Genomic DNA, 25,898 nt, shown 5'->3' with positions numbered 1-25,898 from the left:
TAAGAAATAATGAAATATATAACAAAGACAGACTGGAATAGGGGAAAAATCCAATTCACAAAAGATTAATTTAACTGGGGTGTATCAAGTGGTTTGTAATAATTGCAGTGCTCGATTTTAGTTTAATCTGCAGGGAATCTGTCACGTCTACTCTTTCAATATTCCTTGTGCCAGGAAAAGTGGTGGCAAATGGTGGTGAAATCAATGAAGGCATTTGTGTTTTGCTGAATCAGACAGATGTGAACCTGCAGAAACCTGCATTCAGACTTACAGTTAAAGAGAAGGAGTTATAACTGTGGCGTTATCGCCAATATACGATAACTACAGTTTTCGATTCCTTTTAGCCACTTCTACATACTGTTTTAGTTTGCTGTTCTATATTGTTAAGTCACTTCTGACTCACCAACTCCATGTTTAACTGTGGGCAGCCACATTCATGCACACACAATCTGATTGTAGGCTTCCTGCCCAGTGTGAAATGATGGCAAGCCAAATTATTTGAGTGGCTAGTGAACACATCCGAACACCCAGGAAGCCAGAGGGAGGCAGCTGTTTTACTGAGGAGTTGGCTGACTAAAGTGTGGCAAAAGTGCCAGTGAATATTGGACTTCATTCAACAGGTGGTGAGAAAGAGACTTCCAACTGAACGCTTATGTTGTTCTGTTTCTTCTGTATGTGTAAGCAATGCTTGCTAAATGTTTTCTAACACATTAACACTTTGATAAATGAACTCTTTATGAGAAATGTTGCTCTGAGTTTGATTTAGAGTCTGATTTCTGTGTACTACCCATCAAACTAATTCGCACACCATTCATTTTGCCATCCAAGTTGAAGGTGTCTAACAAAATGCACTGATTAGAACGTAATAGTAATGACAAGGACAAACTCAGTCCAAAGCCTTTGCAGTTTGTTCACATTGCAGCCTTGCACTATATATGCACACGAGTTTGCCCATGCACTTAAATGCCGTACAACACTGAGAAGAAGCACTGATGTGTGACAGACTTGCCTGATGGCTGGCAATGTGCTTTGCAGGCCATATCAATGGAAGTGTCTTCCTTGCTTCCCCTAAATGCACTCAGACAGTGACAAAGACAGAGGCTGCAGTCTGAATCACTGAAATGGACAGCCTTAGGACGCTGAGTGAAAGTCAGACAGTTTAGTGGAAAGTAGTTAGAGACTGAAGCCTAGTCTCCCGGATCCTGGTGAAACAGGTGAGTGTTGCAGTGGTGCAGAAGCTGACATATGCCAAGGTGGAGGGATAAGACCTCCTGGCTTCAATGTCATCTGTCGCCATTAGAAAATATGTGCCTGATAGGTTTGTAGCATAAACCTATTCGCTGGAACGTTAAGACAACATAATTACACTGCAAGCAAGACACAAGTAGGCAAACTTCTTCATGGTACTCGTGCACGGGAGAGAACCGGACAGGCACCGTTCCTTCGCTTGACCCCAGTAGCTCTCGTCCGTTCTCCCGTATCACTGTCCTTTTATTGAGGTTACATGAATATGCATAAGTTCATTAACATATGACGTCTACATACACAAAGAGTACCTTGCCTGTGTGTGTGTGTGTGTGTGTGTGTGTGTGTGGCCTGCTGATCAAAGGGTCAAACATCCTTGGTCAGGAAGAGGGTAGCCTCCCCCTCACCCTAGATGGTTCATCCTAGATAACACGGTGAGGAAGTCCTGCAGTTCATCTAAACAAAGAGCACTTAGACTAGAACAGACGCAACTACGTTAATCCTACCATAAAACAATAAGACACGGTATGACCTCTCATGCTCCCAAAGTGCTGTCTAATACACACAAAGTTTGCAGACTATCAAGGATCAAAACCTCTACCAATCTACAACTAATTACAAAACTCTATAAGCATATATAAGTAAATATTTCTAAGCATAAATGACAATCAACAATACAAATCTAACATTTCCCCCCTTTTTGACCTTTATGCCTGAAAAGTTCCCAGGTATGAATACCTCATGTCTGACAGTTTCAATGCAAACATTTTTATACTCAGCATATGTCAAATTACCCTAAATTATTGCAAAAGTACACAGTTTAACAAATGTATCAGCAGTTATCCCATTCCTCATTGAGCTCATCTCATGGCAAACTGCATCTTACGAGCAACCAAAGAAATTGTTAATTTAATAGTGAAACTAAGAAAGTAACATTTTCAAACACACCAGTTGTTTCATTGTCCATAGGACCAGAGTCCAAATGTATGTAGAATAAACATTCAAACATACCAGTTAGTTTTGTTGTTTGTCAACATGGGTCTCAGCTATTTCCAGAGCTGCAGACCTCTCAGCACTCTAGTTTTATGGCCTCCACCAACCCCCATCACCTCATTCAAGCCTTCGTCCTGTGAGGGGGATATTTATGACTCCTTAATTGTCCACGCTCTGCAGAGAAACACCTCTGTGGAAAGGGTGCAGGGTTCTGTTGTCTTACTGCTGTTATGATCCCAGCAGCCTTCAGAGTGTCATCGTATGCACAGTATAGTGGCACAGCATTAGGTGATGTTCATAGGAAACTGCTGTTATCACCACCATAGCTTCTGGTTCCTGTGCTTTTCACAGAATCATGACGTCATCCTCGAACTCCTTCTGCGCTGTCGATGGAGCTTGGCACGCTCCCCTCATCCCTCGAGTTTTCATATCCCAACGCTGCTGAAGATTTAAGGCAGAGCACGTCGTACACCTTAATTGTCTTTCTCAGCGTCAATATTGAATCTTTCATTTTATTTAAAATCTCCTGGAAACTCAGTAGCACAGCTCTCTGTGTGATGTCTGCTGTGCTGAAGATGATCTCTGATCCTCCTGAAGCCTCTCTCCTGGCCTCCCATCTTGTGGACGATCCTCTCCTCTATTTTGCAGGCAGTTTCATGGTCCTTGCTGTGGCTCCAAGGTCTGATCTCATGATGGGCCCCAACCAGCTTGACCTTTGACCTCAACCACTGCCTGGCTGTCGGCTATGCCTGGAATGGTTCACGCTTCTCACTGGGCCTCTGAAGATTTCTCAGGAGATTACTGCTGCACCTGTATTTCCTTGCTAAGAAGAAAAACTTCTATTTGGAGAGCATGTCAACAATCATCAAACCACATTCTTTAGTTCAGTGAACTTCACTTATAGGCCATCAAAGCCTCATCTGAACATGGATGCACCACTTGCATAGGTTTAATACTTGTAAATAAACGGCTAATCACACAAATCACTGCAACAATAATAGTAAACATTGCTTAATGTTACTCCTTGGACCCCACCTCTTGACGCATGGACACACCCATGCGCCAACACACCAAACCTGGATTCCTGTCTTAAAGAAAAAGATTAGCTAGATCATATCCCAGGCAACATCAGGGCATCTCCTCCCCTGGAGCAGCACCACCCTGGACCTATAATCCTGCAATGAAAATGTTAGTGTGTTTTGCATATTAAGTTTGCTTAACACCTGGCTCTCCCAGGAGCCTGCATACACACCATCATGGCCTGGAAAACAAAATCTGGAAGTAAAATCAAACTCCATACCTGTAAACAATTGTATCATAAGAACAAGAAGCATTCAACATCAGCAAGACAAGTGTCATGTGCAGGTTTTCTCAAATCAGTAAACTACAATTATTTTCATAAGTCGCCTCAGACATGGATCATCCCATGTACTCAGGCAACATTAATGTAATCGGTGACTGCTCTTAAGCAAAGTCACTCCACTTATATATTACTATGGGCTCAAAAGTGGCCAGCTAATGAGCCCATATCAAACTATCCCAGAAACACTGTATCTCTTATTTGTTTTACTCATGTCACTTGTCCGTTTCAGCTGAATCTTCCACAGCATTCTCAAAGAAACTAACATTAGCAATACATATTGACTGTAGTCAGACAGAGGTCAGACACAGGTCAACAGGTTCCAGAGGTGCCATAAAAACACCATAAAGTCAACCCTAGCTGTGGAAAGAAGTAACACCAGTTCTCAACACAGGAAATTTCACACATGTTATTCACATTATCAAAGTAACCTTCACATTTTCCCATCAACACAATGCAACAGCATCACCACTCATAACCCGTAAACACAGTTTTCCTCACACATAAACCCAGAAATCCTGTAGTAGGAAAAAACATCAACCAGTTGTCCTGGTATAAATCGCATCATCAATTCACATGAAGAACTGGCATGCTGTAAGGAAAGAAAATGCAAATATTAGCGCTTGCGCAGGCGTATGCATACTTTGTCACAGTTATCTCTGTGAGCAACTCAAGCCTATGAATAACACACCTGATAAATGCACAGACACAGAAAATGGCATTTAAAAGGTTAAATCATCATGCAACCTCGAGTGTTGCTGTCATCTTTCTGCTTCTGTAAAGGGAAGCACACACAGACTCATCTGCACCCCTGCCAGGCGGGGGTCAACTTCACACAGTCGTGTTACATCAGTAAAGTCTTGTCAGCTTTTGTCAGCTTTTACCAGTCAGTCAGTTTTGTTTTCCTTTCACTCACTCATTCATGCATTCATTCTTTCTTTCTTTGCTGATAGTGGAACCTATCGTCGCATTTAGTTTCCACTCTCAGCAAAATGACGTCATTTCAAAAGAAAATGAAGAACTTTAGTTTGGATTACATTGCTGAATCCTTTTGGACTGGGACTGTCATTTAATAATTGTCCCAATAAGTGGCTTTCTCCAGAACCCATTTAAATGTGGAGAACTCACTTGGCACAATTTTCTCGACGACGTGTAGCGCTTCTAATTCCCGACGTGCAGATCTGCTTAAAGAACAGAGATTATCAAACAAAACTTTCAGTGCACTGTGAAAGTATCAAAATAAAAAGGCCTTGTTAAGTCATGACACAAACTCCTCATCTCAGGAGGGTAAATCATACCATTAGCATGGTTTATCATACCATCATACTAATCGGCAGGCTCAACTTCACAACAAAAGAAAAATCATCAGCTAGATTCACTCCAAACCAACCATCAGCTGCACAACACAACATAACCTTAATGCCTTATTAGCTATGAGTTTAATTACCAGGTCTGTGCTCTTCACTCATCTAAATCACAGATCTATTTTATTCAATTTTTCCTTTTTCCCTTCATCATAAAACATGTGACATGCTGTCATGCACTTCACAAAAGACGTTTGTTCTGATGTATTCAGAGTTGTGTATCTAAATACAGGATTCACTCGCACATCAAAACAGGAAACTCAGTGTTTTAGAGTCTCCACTCAACACACAACAACTCCAACACATCTCATTCACTCGTGCTAGAATTCAATCACCTTTCATTAATCTAAAACCGATCAACTAATTTGCATATCAGCTATTAACCCACTAAGTTGACAGGACGACAGAAAAGCATGTTCAAAATAGTATCACAAAAGACAATTTCCCTAATACAGTAAATTACATGTGCTGCCTCAATCAAGCAGGAAGCTTCTCCCAATTTACCATTTTAACAACTAAATTTATTGTCTGATCACTGGTTGGTCAAACCAGGATCTTTTTTCCCACAAAAGTTAAACTGTTGTCCTGCAACCTGGAGAGTCAATTTTTTGCATTGGATAAATTCAGTATTTAATAACAAGTGTCTGCTAAATTGACACTATTTTAACACTGATGAAAGATAACAAGCTAATTTTCATTGCATGGGTTTGTGTTATTAGGCAGGTCTAATGCATGTCTGTGGAGCTGCATCTCCAGCAGAGCATGTTCTTAAAGCTGCCTTTCCTACACACTTCTCTGCTATTATTTAATCATTTCTTAACTAATGTGCTATGAGTCCACTGGTCTTTGCATCACACTAAGTGACTTGGACAAGATGATAAACAGACTCACATGCTGAAGATGTTGTCTAATCTTCATAAGCTCTCTTGTGTTTGTGTTAGTAGGGTTAATGCATGTTCTGCTTGTGTGTGTGATTTTGTATATGATGTATATGTTTTTTATATTTGCATATATCCAGACTCCTTCTCAATTTTCCAACTTAAGCAGTCAGTTTTCTTTTCCCCAGGTTTGCTAACCCAAATTTTGATTTCCCACATTAAATAATTCCTATGTGTTCTCACCTAGTCTTCTCACTCTGTTGTCCTCTCACTCTTTTGTCCTCTCCCACTTCAACAGTCCCGGCAGTTCTCCTTCAGCTTTGTCCTGTCTAGTAGCTGAAGTGCTGCTGCTGCCTTCTTGGGCGACTTCTTAGCAGCTGCTGCCGGTTTCTTGACTTTGGCCGCGGCGGGCTTCTTGGCTTTGCTCTCAGTAGCCTTGTTCATCTTGAAGGATCCGGAGGTCCTGGTGCCCTTGGTCTGCACCAGAGTGCCCTTCGCCACCAGGCTTTTGATGGCGGTCTTAACACGGGCCTTGTTCTTGTCCACATCGTAGCCTCCGGCAGCCAGAGCCTTCTTGAGAGCGGCCACAGACAGGCCGTTGCGCTCCTTGGAAGCGGCCACGGCTTTCACAATCAGCTCGCCCACGCTGAGGCCGACCTTCTTGGGCTTGGAAGTCATCGTCTTCTTCTTCTTGGCCTGAACCTCGGCGCAGGGCGCAGGGCGTGTTTATGATGGAGCCTTTCCCACCACAGCGCTGGCACGTTGAACGCATCATGAAGGGTCCATTTCTTTCATGTCGCTAGCCGCATGTGGCTTGCCCGAGTCACTCAGTCCTTTTTGAGCATTTCAACATGCTGCCGCCGCAGACCCTGGCCTCAGATCCAGCAAGTTTAGCGCGCTGATCTCCAAAAAAGTCCCGAAGGCCAGAAAGACGTCAAATAAGTGTCTCGTGCTGAGAACTCAAACAAAAACTCCTCTTCACGCTGCCATCTTGCTCGCCCCTCCGTGAAATTCAACCAATCAGACAGGAAGATGGGTTTGCTTTCTTCTTCTGCTGCTGTTTATCCACATTGCTGCTGCTTTGCTGGGACTTTTTGTGCTCAGGACTTGCTGCTGTCTCTTTATCATGTTATTGCTTTGGAGCTGCATTTCTTATCTTCAGGGAGGAGTGAGCTCGCTTGTGAGGTTGAGAAACACATGGCACTGTAAATAAGTCAGCCAGAAACTTGGCCTGCATGTTTCCAATGATGTTAAACTATAACTTTCTTCCGACTGTTGCATGTGGAAAATTGATACAGGTCTGCTTTTCACCTGAAAGTGACAAACTAAGACATGTTCATTATTATCATCACTGCTTAATCAACACACATCTCTCTCTCTCTCTCTCTGTCTGTGTTTGTGTGAACAATCCTTTCTTAAAAGCAGAAAATGACATTGTAGTTGTCTTTCGGCTGATCAACACAAAACCTTTTTCCTATGATTATTTCTCTTCGTCTACAATGTAATTTGTCTCTTTTTCACTCTTTTTTTTCCTTCACAATAGCTGGTGGTCTGCAAAATCACCGCTCTCACTCACAATCAGAGGCAATCACTTTTGCACAGTGCACAAAAACACTGTGATGTCAGACACATTCACACTCACTTTTTCATCTGCATAAATAAACCATATGGCTGGAGATATGTGCCATGGTGATCCATAAGCATGATCACCAGTTTATTTAATTATTTTTAATCCAACAAAACAAATAAACAAAAACATGATGCTGATGCTACACACACACACACACGAGTCAAGGTGCAGAAAAACTGCTCATGGAAACGCTGCACACTCTCTGTTTCCCTCTCTTTGAGTAGTTCTCAGACAGCTCTTGATCTGATAATGTGTAGCTTGCTCATCAGCTCAAAAAACAAAAACAAAACTGCAACGCGACATCACACAGTAGTTGCATGCTCTGCCCACAGTGGCAAAGTCTTACACTTACATATTCAACACAGCTTCTCCATCATGTATTTTTAGATGTTTCATACAGGGTTGAGCATATTAGTTGTTTTCACAGGTGTGCTCCATATCTCAACAATGGCTCATAACAAGACGACCGTCTTCCACACAGGTCAAGTGCCTCTATGCACTTCATTAGTTTAAATATTTACCTATAACACTTCACCTCACATGTCATTGTACTGAATTTAAGCAACCACAAGCTTAATGTAGATTACTTTTAACAACTATCCACCTCAATTAAATCTATGGTCTGGCACACAGGCTGCTGTCGATCAGGGCAAGCTAAAGAATAAACATTGTGTCAGCAAGGGGTGGGGGGAAAGCCATTCACCAGAGCATATCTTAAGTGCTGCTGATGTGGGCTGGCCTTCTCCACAGCTCTCCAAGGCTGGTGTGTTTTCTGAAAACTTCTAACATTTGAATCTCTTCCATTTATAAGCCTGCGATTAACCGCACGGCTCAGGTCCGCGTGACCGCGCTCGCGTGAACCCGCGCAGCTGTGGAGCCGTCGCTCTCTCTCTTTTTTACATAAATACTTTGTGCTGCCAGGAGCAAAGTCCAGCACAAACGTCTGTCTCCCTCCGACTCACTCTTGGTTGCTTAGAAACCCATGATAACAACAACAGTCGGTGTCACAGACCACATGTTCTGCTCCGCACACACTCACACACAACAACAACAACGACGACGACGACAATGACAACAACACAAAATAGGCCTACTGTCCAGCACAATCTGGACCCCGCGGAACTTCTCAACACCCCACTGAGCGGTGGAGAACTCACTACAGTACCCCACACAGCGGTCTGTATTTCGCCCCACTAAGACGGCGAACCAAAAAAAGTTCGAACTGCGCAACTCTGCGACTTAATGCTTCTGTACAAAAAACCCCACTGAGCGGCTTTGTACATCGCCCCACTTAGACGGCGAATTTTAGCCCCACTGAGCGGCCACGGACAACGCCCCACTGAGCGGCGAAGACGTAATTTTAGCCCCACTAAGCGGCCACGGACAACGCCCCACTGAGCGGCGAAGACGTACAGTTATAGAGTTGGACTCCAAACTTACTCGGTGTTGCTTAGCGTGTAATATCAGCCTCGAATCCCGCCAATCGCCATTCATCGAGGAGAAAAGACATACAGCGAATCCACAGGAACTTCCTGGCTGACGTCAGTCTTTCAGCGTGCCTCTCCTCCCCTCGGTGAATGCGATTCCAGGGCTCCGGCATCGAAGGACCAATTAATGATAGGTTTGTAGCATAAACCTATTCGCTGGAACGTTAAGACAACATAATTACACTGCAAGCAAGACACAAGTAGGCAAACTTCTTCATGGTACTCGTGCACGGGAGAGAACCGGACAGGCACCGTTCCTTTGCTTGACCCCAGTAGCTCTCGTCCGTTCTCCCGTATCACTGTCCTTTTATTGAGGTTACATGAATATGCATAAGTTCATTAACATATGACGTCTACATACACAAAGAGTACCTTGCCTGTGTGTGTGTGTGTGTGTGTGTGTGTGTGTGTGTGTGTGTGGCCTGCTGATCAAAGGGTCAAACATCCTTGGTCAGGAAGAGGGTAGCCTCCCCCTCACCCTAGATGGTTCATCCTAGATAACACGGTGAGGAAGTCCTGCAGTTCATCTAAACAAAGAGCACTTAGACTAGAACAGACGCAACTACGTTAATCCTACCATAAAACAATAAGACACGGTATGACCTCTCATGCTCCCAAAGTGCTGTCTAATACACACAAAGTTTGCAGACTATCAAGGATCAAAACCTCTACCAATCTACAACTAATTACAAAACTCTATAAGCATATATAAGTAAATATTTCTAAGCATAAATGACAATCAACAATACAAATCTAACAGTGCCCATGTGGTCAAAAGAAAGAAAAATTATAGAGAAAGGGCAGAAAACCTAGGGAAGAAGGAAATGCAGCTCTGTATTCAGAAAGATAGGCTGGTATATTTCATAATCCAGAGCTGACAATCTAAACTATCAGTAGTACTCAACATAAAAGTGAAAACTTACTTAAACTTACTTAAAACTTACCAGCTTGACATTTAAAATTGTCTTTATAGTTGTGGATGTTGGATCTTTTTATCAGAAAAACTAAAGAGACTCAATGTTATTTAATTTCAAAGTCTTAAAAGGTCTCAACCACTGTGCAGTGTCAAGGTACATTATTGTGAGGTCAAGCTGGCACTTAATTGATATATATATATTTGATAGAAATGCTGCCTATTCCTTCCCTAGATTAAAAAGAAGCCATGCATTAAAGAAGCTTGATTCATTAGACATTTGTACTAACAAAGACAGATATTTTACCAGACTGCAGTTATATTCAATATACCCAATTCTCTATGTCCCTTCAACTTTGCTCTTTTGGTACACTCTCACTGCTGTGATATAAATTTCAGATGGTGCACTCACCTGCAGTCTAAAAACAACTGGCCCTTATCTGCCCACTATCAAATGTCCAGCAAACACGATTAGAAACTGGCAGGTGAACATAGCGGTGCATTCAGCAGCTAAGTGGCTAGGTATTTCCCTCAGCACCTGGTGGCAACCAAAACCAGGAGTAAATGAGAACTATTACTTCATGCTCATGAGACCTCTGTATCAAATTATAAATATTGTTGTGTTCAAAGGTTGTTTTCCTGTCCCCAAATGTCCCGAGAATCAGTTCAATAAGGACAGATCATTCGAAAGAATTGGACATGATTTATAGAAGAACAGAGTTTGAGTAAAAAGTTGTTTGGTGATTACGCCAAGTTACACAGCAGAGTGGAGTCCAAAGTGGTAGAAGTAGGTCAGGACCCCCCGGAATCTCGACACTGGTTGTAGCGGAAGAAATGTGGCAGGTGGAGACTTGGATGAGGATCTCTAACTGGCCAGAATGAGCTGGAGGCAGGAAGGATGCAGGTTGCACGAATGAGACCTGACAGGTGGAATGACACTGCCTCTGAGTTGTGGAAAATGCAATTAGAAAGACAGTAACGATAGCTGGTAACTTGGTGGGAATTGCATTACCAAGCTTAGAAAACATTTATAGGGACCAGGCAAATAACATTGTGAGTGATTTGAGACACCCACTTGCCTCCTCCTTTGAATTTCTACCATCTGCACAGTGCTGTTGCTCACCCATTGTTCACCAAAAACAGGTCCAAATGGTCTTTTATTCCTCAAGCCATCAAACTTCTGAACACGAGCAACACATAGGCTGCCAAGCTGGCCAAAATCGTCCTTAAAATACAAGGAGAGTGAAAGCCTCATCATGTGCTTTATGTTTTTTGTTGATTCATTTTTTTCTTTTCTTTTTTGTCCTGTCCTGTCCATGTAGCAACCAGAATTCTAGCATGAAGGCCAAAAAAATTCCCAACAGATTAACTTTTCCAAGTGGACCATTATGGCATTTGCTATAATGGTCCTCTTAATAGTTATTAGATCTTTATTAGGAGTTTTTTTATTTTGAGTTTTTACAATTACAGCGGACAAGACTGGGAGATGGAAAAGAAAAGAATAATGAAAGAGAAGTTGGAGAGAAAGTTATCAGAAGGGGAGGGAGAGGGAAAATGGAGAAGAAGATGGATAGAGAGAGAAGACAACAACAACACAGCTGACAAACCACAGCAACAACCAACACATGCATTAATTATAGTAAATAATAAATATTAAATGTTCCTGAACAGAATACTTGTTTTACTCATTTAGTGAGTAAATGAGCCTCAGTCATTTGACATCGTAACAGATGAGGTTCCTCTTGCTAAACACCTTGGCCAGCATACACTATGAAAAAGTCGGTTTCTTCTATAGTAGATTAACAAGGAATGGCGTAACCATGATGGAGAGGAGACAGCAGCTCTGACCATATTCGGTCTAAGTTGAGCAGGTGCAGGCTCACCAGCACTTTCAGGTTAGCATTTATAAGAATGTCTGAATCTAGCAAATGTTGACAGTTAACCATGTCACCCAATGCTCAAGCCTTTTTAATTCAGTTCGTTTTTTGCTATTGTTACATTTTAATATACTTTTTAAAAAAATTTTTAAAGCACTTATAATGAGATTAATCTTAAACATATACTGAAGCAGTAATGCTAATCCATTTAACACCGATTTAAGTCTTCAGCCAGGATGGAGTGCAGAAAGGTGAAGACGTCCTGGTGGGGTACTGACAGGCAGCACAACGGAGGTCATTTCTGCTTGCCTTTGTGTAAAAGTCACTGCACGCCACTGACATGGTGTATACAAATGTGTAATGATTTCTGCTGTAATCAAATTTCTTGACGGGAACAAATAAATTGATCTAGCTATCATTAGAAACACATGAAACAGAGACTGACTGGTTCACAGAATGCGGGCCAGAAAATGATTGGGCCAGAGTGATGACGACAGAATTACGTTGTTATTATTAATGTAGATAAGGGTAAAGAGTTAGACTTCTGCTAATTAAATCAAAATGTATTTCAACATTTGGTAGATTAAAAATATTCCACAGATTACAGAGCAAGCTTAGCTTCAACTTTACAGATGCAATAAGTAAACTTTTTTTGTCTGTTTTCCCATCCTTTGGGGGCCTATGCAACGTTCTTCAGTGGCTTACAAAAGTCATTTTCACTAAATCTAAAATATTCTGTCATCACCAAAGACTTCCCTTGCAGAGCCTGAAATAAAGCTGGATGAGAAAAAGTTCATTCAGCAGAGCCAAACTTCAAGAATTCACACACACTTGAGCATATAGGCACTATACTTTATCATTCAAGTAATGCAAGCAATTTCTCATTTTATTTGTACTCCCCCCCAACCCCCTTTTGATGACAAGTTGCAAAGCCAGGCCCTTACATGACACACTTTCTTTTTGAGCCTATAACACCTTATAACCCCTCTTGAGTTCCAATTTATTATCAGGCAGCTGAATGAATAGTAGTTGAGGGACTTACAACCTATGATGTTCCCTTTCTTCCTTTTGTAGTCAAGGTAAAAAGGACACAGCTCAGCAATAAAGCCGTAAAGCTAATTTACTGACTAGAATTTCCAATTAACTTCACCCACATCAAAACAAAACGTTTAATCGTTTGTGAATTAAATAACATATTTGGTCCTCTTTTCTTTTATACCACAATATGTATCTGTTTGGAGAGTTTGGCCTGTCAAAAATGCTACTTAATCCGCCTCCCTCTCGATTTAGTAAAGACCTCGCTTCACCTCCATCACTGCACTGTGAAACATTTTGTTCTGAATACAGAGCCTTCTGCTTCTGCCCAGTGTCTGCCTATTTTTCTTTTTTCATTTACTTCTTTTCTTCTCTTTTGCCGCAGGGCACAGCATGTCATTGTGCATAGCCGGTATTGCTGACAGAGTGTGACGTTTAGGTGAGAATGCACAATGGCCTTGCAGGTCACTTTTATTCATTATCAAACTTAGATCACAGTGAAATATTCAGCACAGCTCTTAATACGCGTCACCTGCATTGTCACTGTCGAGGTTGAGTCAAATCTCCCGAGTGTAATATCTGCCAATAGCCAGATGAGCTGATCACTTATTCTGAAATTACTTTCCACCTTCCCCAGAGCTCTCCTGTTGTGCTTTGAAATTATCTCTCTGGGTTCTGATATGCTGCTTTCAGAGGTAATCTAACAACATTACAATGTTAAATTGCTTTTGCTTAAGACTTGTGGAAGTGGTCACTATAATAAATCATTTTCTTTATGCAATGAAGTCAAATGGATGCTTTTGTTGTTAGCGCAGTTACTTTACAATCACTGCTGAGGAGGTGCAGGTGTTTGCTTTGACTTATTTATTCCTTATGAATATATGAAATGTAATCACTCAAAATAAATATTCTGTTTGTTGACAGCCACTGCGTCTCCTACATTAATATTCTTAAATGTGACCAAATGTAGATCCAAATAGTGTGTGTGTGTGTGTGTGTGTGTGTGTGTGTGTGTGTGTGTGTGTGTGTGTGTGTGTGTGTATATATATATATATATATATATATATATATATATATATATATATATATATTGTTTTCATTTACAGAATTTGATCCATTCAGTTCATTAGGACTAGAAGACTGTTTTCTCCCATTGATGTGTGTGCAGTGCAGCAAATGAAGGATACTAATGCGTATGCTCTACAGGCCTTAAATTGAAGAGTCCAGCATCCGGTATTCATTTCTGCATAATACATTAATAATGAGTCCTTGCAGGCAGTGAGCGTGATGGTGTTAGCTTTTGGTTAGACCAATCTGTAATGTAGGTACGCCTTTTATTATTCTGATTTGATCTGAATCACTAGGTGTGTGAGCGTTGAGAATGACTCAGTAGGTTTTGAAATAACAAAAATGAATAGGCCTAATAATGTTATACATGAGATGATTAAGTTTAGATGTTATTAAATACAAACTGTAATTTAGGCTGATGATAAGCATTTGAGTTTATTTTAAATCCATGTTTTTAAGAATCTATTCTGTACACATGTACTTTTGAATATAAGAATATGAAGGATGGATGTGACCACCATGACATTTGTGATCTTTAAAACTTTTCAGTTGAGCCTTATGGCATTGACAGACCATATTTAAATGAGAGGGTGGAATGCTAAGTTATCAACTATTACTATCAAGTTAGCAAGCTGCAGCTATTAAGTGTATTATGAGTACAACGCAGACTATTAAAATTTCATTTTCACACACCAAAACATGACTACAGACTTCTTTGTGAGAGTATACTTCACAGCAAGTTGCATTACTTCCATTAAAAAGCCATCAGCGCCACAAACACAGTGGAGAGGTCCAGCTCAATTACTTAAATTAGAGGACTTAGAGCTCAGCAGACAGCTGTTGGCTACATTTACTCGTGTCGGCACACCTGACATTTTAACACACCTAACTATAAACCTTGAAAAATTCCAAATATAGGGATTTACACAAAAAAAATAACTCACCCACTGTACATTTGTTGTGAAGGGCCAAACCAGCTATAGATGAAGTTCTTCCCTGGAGTTGGACTTTTTAGAGGCAGTATCAAATCATCATTTCATGTTGAATTGCTGCTTTTGGGACTTCTGCACTGGCTTCGTATTCATTCATCCAGCCACCCATTACTGTCTGCCACTGGTCTATCTGTGTTTTGATCTTTTGTCTTGGAAGTGCAGAAGCTCTCCACCCCTTTAGGGTGGAATTGGAGCCTTTTCCACTCCCTGGCTGGACCACCTGTGCCTCATCAGTTTAATCAGCTGCAGTGCAAAGGGACCAGCTCAGCCACTCAGACCTTGTCAGATTATCACTTAACTCAGTGTGCTAAACAGGCCAGTCTCTTTGCTGATCCTTTTGTAATAATTTCCTTTGAGAACAAACAATGTGTTCATTATCTCTAGTGTCTGCCTCTGCCGGTGGTTTAGCCATCATACTCACCTTTCTCCACAGAACGTTGGTTATCTCTCTTTCCTTAACCAATCGGACACTCAACTGCTTCCTTCACTGATCGTCCTCCTCAAACTAACACCTGCCTGCTCACTCTCTGATGGCTCCTTCTTTCTCACCGATGACAGTACTCCTCGCTGGTGCACTGGCGATGCACTTTGCCCGGTGCAGTGGAAACCGTTATTGCGTGCCGCAAGCAATCGACCCTTATCCCCTCTCCACCATAAGACTCATGTTTGTGTGTTTGTGTGTGTGAACCACAAGGACCACACTGCTGTCCTTGTGCAGTTCTTGCGCTTGAGTCCATTAGCCTCCGGTTTAGCCGGTCATGACACCATCCATCCATCTTCCGCTTATCTATGACCTACCCCAGCTGTCATAGAGCGTGAGATAAGGTAGACTCTGGACAGGTCGACAGTCTATTGCAGGGCTAACACAGGGAGATAGACAACCACTCATACTCATAGCCAACTAAATGCCTTCTTACTGTACCAGAGAGAAGCCACACAGACACAAGGACAACATTGACCCCTTATTGCTAATATGAGGAATTTGGAGATACAGTGGGGCAAAAAAGTATTTAGTCAGCCACCGATTGTGCAAGTTCCCCCACTTAAAATGATGACAGAGGTCAGTAATTTGCACCAGAGGTACACTTCAACTGTGAGAGACAGAATGTGAAAAAAAAAAAATCCATGAATCCACATGGTAGGATTTATAAAGAATTTATTCGTAAATCAGGGTGGAAAATAAGTATTTGGTCAATAACAAAAATACAACTCAATACTTTGTAACATAACCTTTGTTGGCAATAACAGAGGTCAAACGTTTACTATATGTTAGGATGCCTGGGTCGTTGACCCAGGGTATTTGAGTTTATTATATTATTTAGACTTTTTAGTCTTTGGTTTCTTTGAGTTCTGTCTTATGGTTTATGTCTCTGTCTTCTTTAGTTGCTCTGTCTCCCCTATCACCTGTATCCCCTTGTCTAGTTCGCGTCTCTGTGTATCCTTAGTTCCTATATCCCCGTGTTCAGTCAGTGTTTGTGTCTGCCCTGGTCCCACGTCTCTGTTCCCTCTGTAGTGCCTGCATGTGAGTCTGTGTTATGTGTTTCCTGTTTTACTTTGAAGGTCTCTGTCTTATCTCAGTGTGTTCAGTTTACGCTTCCTTTTGTCTCGTCAGTTCTGATTTGCCCCAGCTGTTTTTCCCTCCTGTTACTCATTCCCTGATTGCTCCCTCTGTGTATTTAAGCCCTGTGTTTCTCTGTGTCCATGTCGCGATCTACCGTTTATTTGCTGTGTGTTTTTGCCAGTCCACCGGTGTTAGTTTATTTGAGTTTTTTGCAGTTATGTTATGTTTGCGTTCAGCATTAAAGCTGTTTTGGTTTAAGTTTGGCTTTGGAGTCTGCATCTTGGGTCCTATCCCTGTCCGCACACAGCCGTCACCTAACACTATAGGTCTTTACCAGGTTTGCACACACAGTAGCTGGTATTTTGGCCCATTCCTCCATGCAGATCTTCCCGAGAGCAGTGATGTTTTGGGGCTGTCGCCGAGCAACACCGACTTTCAGCTCCCGCCACAGATTTTCTATGGGGTTGAGGTCTGGAGACTGGCTAGGCCACTCCAGGACTTTCAAATGCTTCTTACGGAGCCACTCCTTTGTTGCCCGGGCGGTGTGTTTTGGATCATTGTCGTGTTGGAAGACCCAGCCTCGTTTCATCTTCAAAGTTCTCACTGATGGAAGGAGGTTTTGGCTCAAAATCTCACGATACATGGCCCCATTCATTCTGTCCTTAACACGGATCAGTCGTCCTGTCCCCTTGGCAGAAAAACAGCCCCATAGCATGATGTTTCCACCCCCATGCTTCACAGTAGGTATGGTGTTCTTGGGATGCAACTCAGTATTCTTCTTCCTCCAAACATGACGAGTTGAGTTTATACCAAAAAGTTCTACTTTGGTTTCATCTGACCACATGACATTCTCCCAATCCTCTGCTGTATCATCCATGTGCTCTCTGGCAAACTTCAGACGGGCCTGGACATGCACTGGCTTCAGCAGCGGAACACGTCTGGCACTGCGGGATTTGATTCCCTGCCGTTGTAGTGTGTTACTGATGGTGACCTTTGTTACTTTGGTCCCAGCTCTCTGCAGGTCATTCACCAGGTCCCCCCGTGTGGTTCTGGGATCTTTGCTCACCGTTCTCATGATCATTTTGACCCCACGGGATGAGATCTTGCGTGGAGCCCCAGATCGAGGGAGATTATCAGTGGTCTTGTATGTCTTCCATTTTCTGATGATTGCTCCCACAGTTGATTTTTTCACATCAAGCTGCTTGCCTATTGTAGATTCACTCTTCCCAGTCTGGTGCAGGTCTACAATACTTTTCCTGGTGTCCTTCGAAAGCTCTTTGGTCTTGGCCATGGCGGAGTTTGGAGTCTGACTGTTTGAGACTGTGGACAGGTGTCTTTTATACAGATGATGAGTTCAAACAGGTGCCATTCATACAGGTAACGAGTGGGGGACAGAAAAGCTTCTTACAGAAGACGTTACAGGTCTGTGAGAGCCAGAGATTTTCCTTGTTTGAGGTGACCAAATACTTATTTTCCACCCTGATTTACGAATAAATTCTTTACAAATCCTACCATGTGGATTCATGGATTTTTTTTCACATTCTGTCTCTCACAGTTGAAGTGTACCTCTGGTGCAAATTACTGACCTCTGTCATCATTTTAAGTGGGGGAACTTGCACAATCGGTGGCTGACTAAATACTTTTTTGCCCCACTGTATAATAACTACATTTGTTTAATTCAGTTTGATTTATTTTACAGTTGCATTAAGACAACTGAAAAGAGCCACATTTTGTGAACAGCCTTTGACCTCTGATGGGTGAGTATGTCTGATGAATGAATAATAAGCACACCCTAACTGGTCAGATGTCTTTTTGAGTTTGCCTTTGAACACATTTGTGTAACAATAGCTAGAATATATGTTCCTGCTTCATGACTTCTGTATTTCAAACCTATAATTACTTGATATCTTTTTCTCTTGTGTATGAAAACGTTGCCTGTGATTCTATAGTTTGTGGTTCAAGTCAGACCTTAACTTGTATCAGATCTCTTGTGACCTCATATTAATTTGAACTCCTTCCTAAAGTTACTTACAGCTAGTTAAAAATACTTATTATAAAAAAAGAAACTAAAATATTTATTCAGCTGACAGTTAGACTGTGTAACTGGACACCATAGTCAAGCTAATTTTGCCATATGGATGTTAATGAGTTAAACATATTTTTCTCTGGCAGTAAATTATAAGGGTTCAAGATTGTGTGACTCACAAACCATTTGGAGCAAACTGAAGCCACACTCTTAGTCAAAAATATGAGGGAACTGAGTTCAACAGGGAAATGCATCCTACTTGGATGGAAGACCAGCAGTGCATCTTGAAGCTAAGCTTTTGGAAGCAGCCACCCAGAAGTGGTGCCTGAAGCTAGAATTATACTGCTCCACTCTCAGAGTCAATCTTTGCTGTGGGGAAATTGGCACTTTTGGCCTCCTTAAGCAGGCTCAGCATCCAACACCTGCTGCAGTCTTGGGTTACAGGTGCATTTCTGTCCCTTTAGGGCACTAGTTAGCAGCTCAGCCCATCATCCCAAGACAGGAATGATGCAAACTCATGTCAAATGTTATCTGAAAGACAACAGAATCCATAGCATGAGATTAGTGATTATTTGAAAATGCATTTGACATGTACAAGCATGCAAGCTCTTGGGAATATTTTGCATATAAAATACTTTTTGTCACCCACATTTTTCATTTAGTGTATCCTGGGAGTATATCCCCATTTGAATTTTGTGATTTTTATCACAACACAATCAGCAGAGCAATGTGCTTATGCAACTGCCTTAAAAAAAAAACATGTCTTTCTGGAAAACCTTGAGAGAAATGTTTTTCTCAAGGCAGCTTTTTCATTGCCTTCACAGTGAGAAACCTTTCACAGCAAGCCTTAAATGCTTGGGCCTGAACATGAGGGCCATCACTCACTGACGCCTTCTGCCAAAGCCACTTTCTACCAATGAAGCTTGGCACATCTTCTTTTTAAAAAAAGTCAAATTCTAAGCAGTGTTTTTAGAGTGTCAAGACCTTGTGTCATGTCGGTTCAAAGACAAAGGACCAGAGGAGTCCCAGAGAATCAGATTCTCCACTTTTATTCTGTCAATCACAGCGTCGCAAGCATTTCTGCTGTGGAAGGATTTTTTGAAGGCACTGGAGGGAAAAAAAGGGGACACAGAACGAGATCAGTGAACACTTCTCCACTTTCCCAGGGAGGACTTCTCCAAAGGTCACAGTGCCCATTCACACACCAATTTACATTGAGTAGCACTCTCCACAGTTCTTCTGCGCCAAGAGTTTTGCCCAGAAAGCCCGCCATAAATCAGTCATGGACTGAATCCAGCATCAAGTAAAATCTAAAATCTCTTCTTCCATATAGACAGTAGCTGCAAAGGAAGCTTTTTTTTCTTGAGATATTTCTTTGTGATGTTAGATATCGCTTGGTTTTGCTTCTCTAAGTTTAGTTTGCAATTGATGTAGATCAAAGCACAGAACATTTCACAAAGAATCAGACTGTGAATCCCAGCGGTCACTTGAAAGCACTGACAAAATCAGTAAATAAAGAGTGATGATAAATTCTCCTGACATTTATTCAGTTAATCTGTGTTTGAACATTGTTGAGCTGTTTGTATGATTAATATATCACTGCACGCTTGTCTTAATTGAGGTAAAGTGAACAATTATTATGATGATCAAGTCAGAGTTAACCCTCTATTTTGCTGTGTCTTCTTTTTGTTGCTCTGCACCTTCAGTTGTTTTCCCAGGACACCAGATATTAGACTTGCATGTGCATCTCAGCCAGCTGAATATATGCATACTACAACACATGCAAGATCATGAATATGAAAACTGAGCACACCAGGTGGTGAGAACCTAACGATGTATGATTTTTCTTAGTATATATGTAACAAATGTGTAGTCATGTGGAACTCGGCACCAGAGCAACTGCTTCAGCATCACCACATAGACAAGCAGCATACAGAAAAGCCATTATCGTCTGTCATCACTCTCATAGTTATTGTTTAGACATTTTTGTTGCCAATACAGAAGGTGTGTTATCTTGCTGTGATAAACAGAAAACAACAAGTATGTAGTACACTTCAACCTTTTCAAGTGAATAAGTCAGTGAAGAGTTTCTGTGAAGTTATTAAATGCTATCCTTGAAAATGTTTGTAGAATGAAGTTGATATTGTGAAAAGTTGATGTTTTTCCAACTCCAATCAAGTCATTGTTAGTACTTATTAATTACCTTAGTACTTATTTAGTGCCTTATTAAGTAGTTTTGTTCTCCAAACCTAACCAAAAGACTGACATTGTGAAACATTAATTTTAAAATCAGGTGTCAAAGTCATGTCACTGTCATTATACTGATTAGTTGTGGTAGAGGTTTTCGTCTAACTAGAGCTATAGAAGTAATATCAACTGATAATAGCTATTAATTTCAGGTATTATTCAAAATATGACACAAAAAGCTATAGGCGGATACAGTTAGCAATTTATGAGATTATTTAATAGGAAAAGAACAAATACATGTGTTATCACAAGTTCAAATACTTTCATGTATGTAGATAGAGAGTAGCAACATACTTACCTTATGTCACTTCTAATGTAAAAATCACAGACAAGCTATAAATGCCCATATAACATGTCTTTCTTGTCCTGCTCTCTCCCTCTTCCCTTTCCACCTCATCCTCTTCCTCCTCTTCTCAAGCCTCACTTCCTGAGCTGAAGTCGGGGCTCTGACACATGAAAACGTGTATAAACATTTTTATTTATTCTTGATATTATTGCAGTTACTTACAGGGCTTTGGAGCGTGATGTCACGGGGGTGGGCGTGGAAAGGATTTTGGCCTGATGCGCCATTTTCGGGGTCAAAACATCTTATAGCCAACAATATGGCTGTATCTTGGTCATATTACCCAGCAAAACCCAGTATGCAGGTTCATCTGTAACAGTCCTTGTGCCACGATCAACACTGTTGCTTCTACATTAAACAGAAGAGCAGCGACATGGGTGCAGGTCTCCACGACTCCGGCCATACAGGTGCAGTGGGCGGCTTCAACCTTTCCTGTGATGCTCACAATGACCCATGGCTGCAATGCTGGTTCATTCAGTCTTTGAGAGTGCAGCACCTGAAACACACACAGACAAAGTTCATTTAAAGACAAGAACTATGAGCCAAGGCCAACACAAATGTGTTTCATCTACTTTATCATAAATGTAACAAAGTGTAATTTTTCATTTTTTTATGTATTCATCTATAGAACGCTGCATGTTATATTCTAACATGCGGCGGGTTCTCTGTCAGAAACCCACCTGCAGAAAATGAACCTAAAGTATCTAATGCAAGGATGTAATCACTTTAGAGATGGAGAAAGCATAAAGTGACAATTATGAATCCCTTAATATGATAAGGAGATTCTGCAGGTCATTAATCAATGTATAAAATTAAAATAAAATGTATTTTTTAGTGACACAGGATACAAACATGGAAGCAATATGTATTATTAGAATTATTTATAATAAATATAAATAAATCATTGGAATTTCTTTAACCATAAAGAATAACTAAATCCTTCAGGACAATGTCACATCAATGCACTGAACTCACTATGTTATCCCTCTAACAGAGCCTCCACATGTTCTCACTGTAATTTCCCCCTTATGAATGAATTTATGCTGCACTAATCTGAATGTTTGGAGGGAAATCAAACGCATTTCACACGTAGTACCTGAGCTGACTTACCTTTGTTTGAATGACGACTTGTAAGCGCTGACTCCACAGACAAGGTACGAAAATATGTCAGGCTACATCAATAGCGGTTGGTCTTCAGGGTTTCTACTCCACGGCCGTATTTCATACGGGTCCACATTTCCAATGCACGCTATTTTCTGCGAGTACCGCCACTTCGCCTCTGAACGCAATCGGTCTCCATACAGTCCATTCTCTTTTGAGCTGCTTTTAAGCATCTTTCTTGTAGTCGTCGTTCCAACACAATGTGTTTGTTTTGATTTGTAGACCCCGAAAATGGCGCCACGCTCCCACAATGCATTGCGGCGTGACGTCAACTCCAAAGCCCTACTGTCAGCAGATTAGACACACGACTCTCCCACCTCCATTCAGCAAGCTAGCTACAGAACAACAGTTGATTATAAGCTAAGTCATGCCGAGCAATGTAAGGCTTGAGTATCCTATAAAATCACATTTTTCCTCTAATAAACAGTTCAATTACATTCTCACATCATATGAGTTTATTTGCTAACCATCCAAGTCCAGCAATTTTAGATCTACAATGAAGAAACTTTGACTAATGCTGACTAACAGCAGCTAACAGCGGCAAAAACAACAGCACTTACTGACAGACAGCCGCCTCCAGAGTTAATGGACATCGACACCAGACATATTGCTAAGGTAAATGGCAGGCTGACAGTCTACACTCACTACAGATGAATGGTCTCCATAACTAGGATAATACACTTGATTTAGGAAGGGTAAAGTCGGCTGGTTTCAGTCATTATGCAAATGTACTGTTTATAAGATTGGGGAAACCTGCAGTCAGCTGAGACTGAAGAAGTCACTTGGATGAGTGACGAAACGTTTCTCCCACTGAAAACGCTACGTCCAGATTAGCACAATCAACTTTTGGAGATTTACTTACCTGCATGATTGAGCATGCATCAAGACATAATCCAGTAGATTGAAGTATGCAATGTATTGATATCTAGTATTGACATTTTACACACCATACCTTTCATAAATCATCTGATACATCCTAATTCTGATTAATATGATGAACTGACAAAAAATACATAACTAAACTAAACTAAAGACAAACTGTGAGAGCAGGAACACAAAGCAGAGAACCAGGAGAACATAGGAGGTAGACTCAGGAAGGCGAGCAGACAATCTGACAAAGACAGAGTGAAAGACAAAACTAAAGGCTTTTCTCATATCTCTAATTTGTGCCTTATTGTCTCCTCTGTCCTCTGTCCTGTGATCCAGAAATCAATCTCAGTGTGCCATGCTGAAGAGTGTCTCAGTGATATTGCAATTCCTAAAATGCATCTGGAGGACAGACGAGATTTGAGACAGCAGGCTTGCTAGTTGTAATCGAGGATGCACAGGTGTGTCCTTTGCAGAAATGTTCTTACCTTTGATGACAGCATGACACACAGCTGCAATAAACACAACGCAGTGGGAGGAGGAGTCTTCTGAAAATCAGTCCTTTGTATTTATAGCTCGTTTCAGTTAGTTGATCAACTGCATGACTGAAATGACTGAACTGCATTTCACTGTACGTCTGTGTGGGTGATTAAAATTGGCCTCATATCGTATCATATTATACCGCATTGGGAACTTAATCAGAAGTAGTCCCATATATAAAAAATGTCATGAATGCTCTGAGATCATAAAATACAGCAATAGTTTATTGATTTGTTGAGCTAGAACAATTTATGATGCAGCTGAGCCTACGGTCATATTTAATTGACATGGCTTTAAAATGACAGCTCAGAAGCAAAGATGTCTCATTCAGTTAAACAACGCTGTTGCCACAGCTTCTCTCTCCTCGTGTATATTCCTCATCTCCCCCTCTTGCATCTTTGGTGAGAGACACTAAGGATGTGCTCACAAATTTCCCTCAGAAAGTTCTTAACTGAGTGAAGTAACCCAGAAGTTTCTGCTTAGCCGACTATTTGGAAAGGTGCTTCAGTGCTTTCTTATTTTAGCACAGGATATACTGGCACATCCTTTATGAAAGGAAAAGCGATAAGGCCATCCCATAATTCATAGCAACACATCATCAAAGAAACCAACTTGTGGCAGCTTATGGCATGTGAGTATTCATTTTTATTTGATGCCATAAGCTGCTGATGTGTTTTTGCCTTGTGGTGTTTTCAGTCGAGGTCAAGGAAAAGCAATTAGGAAATGGAGGCAGGGAGTGAATTTTATTTTATTTTTTTGAAAGAAACAAGGAGATAAATCTAGGATGTATAACTGAGAAAGAGGTTAAATATCCACAGAGGGTTGATTGAGATAGAGGTGGGAACAAATCACATGTGAAAGCACTTAAGGTGGGGCAGATGGTCAGTAAACGAGGGAAAGGAACAACGGCACAAAGTAAACACCACAACAAGAAACAAGGAAACCTTGTAGCACAAAAACAAGCAAAAGTATTAAAGGGACATGTCAAAACCATCATATAATAACATTTGAAGCAGGTGAATAAGACCTTGATTTCCCCCACTTATTCTATAGTTCATTATAGTCATGAAAATAACAAAACTGATGTCTTAGAGCCAAAGCCTTTAGCATCTTTATCTGCCATTGTCCTGCATTTCCAAAGCGCTATGAACACATGTAAGTAAGCCACACCTTGGGCTGCGATTCTTAAATTGTCATAAGTAAAAGTATCAAGATGGTATATCTGATATGTTAACATGTAACACGATTATATGTTACTTGTCTAGGTATGCTCTGCTTTTATGTGTATATATATATATATATATATATATATATATATATATATATATATATATATATATATATATATATATATATATATATATATATATTAGGGGTGCAACGATACACAAAATTCACGGTTCGGTTCGGTTCGATACTTTGGTGTCACGGTTCGATATTTTTTCGATACAAAAAAATGTTCATGCATTTTTAATTTGTCATTTATTAAAATTATAAATATATATTTTAACTCAAAAGTACAGTTTTTAAATTTAACCCTAACCCTTGTGCGTGTTTTTTTTTCTGACAGTGAATGCACACCTGCGGACCACTTATGTGCAGCCCTGGTTATTTAGCTCGTCATATTGCAGCCACAGAAATTATTTTGTCCATGAAACCATAAAGCTGCACTTTCTTTTTGCCTTATAGTCTGATTTGTCATAACTTCTCCGTTTTGTGGTAAGCTTTTCTTTGGCTGTCACTTCTTCACCCTGACCTGTCTTATTTGGCTCAGCAGAACTGAAATGCTTTTACACACGCACTCACATAAGCTCAGCGATTCTCTGCGCGATCAACCTCTCACATGTTTAAGCTTGCTGCGGGAGATTTCACTTGTCATGTTTGCATAGTAAGCTAACGATTAATAAGACAATGTCAGAGGAATTGGTGCACAAATTATCATCACTCACAGATCAGTGCTGTCGCTCTCTATACACAGTTCGCACGATTGCAAAGTGAAAGCAAAAAAACAAGCGCAAATTCAAACGCGACTTCAATATGTCACATATTGACAGTGGCTCACCGATGCCAATGACATAATTACCCAGCTACATTTCTGAAAGAATGCAAAAGCATTGACATATGTTTTTCCTACAATAGCCCGACGGGCAGGGAAGAGCTAGATTTTGGTAGCCCGACTGAAAAAAATCGCTAGCTCCGGGACGTCGGGCTAGCGATATTGCAAGCCCTGTATCTGATTGAGGAATCACTCATCTTTGGAAAAGAGAGTTTATTACAGAGAAATGGCTCTTTCCAAAATAAAAGCTATACT

The 25,898-nt window shown here is 40.9% G+C and overlaps 1 protein-coding gene across 1 annotated transcript in view; it reads right to left on the bottom strand.

The window, feature by feature from the left end:
• Positions 1 to 9,709, bottom strand: part of LOC308405712 (histone H1-like) — a 160,907-nt gene extending 151,198 nt beyond the window's left edge. The window contains exon 1 of the mRNA XM_080896424.1: positions 1,557 to 9,709. Within this exon, the coding sequence (XP_080752550.1) occupies positions 6,132 to 6,518 (387 nt within the window). The 5' untranslated portion in view covers positions 6,519 to 9,709 and the 3' untranslated portion in view covers positions 1,557 to 6,131. The remainder of the gene's footprint in view (positions 1 to 1,556) is intronic.
• Positions 9,710 to 25,898: the final 16,189 nt, after the last annotated feature.

This window comes from Rhamphochromis sp. 'chilingali' (genome assembly GCF_963969265.1).
Source record: "Rhamphochromis sp. 'chilingali' genome assembly, chromosome: 11".
Lineage (NCBI taxonomy): Eukaryota > Metazoa > Chordata > Actinopteri > Cichliformes > Cichlidae > Rhamphochromis > Rhamphochromis sp. 'chilingali'.
This window is presented reverse-complemented; position numbering and strand designations above follow the sequence as displayed.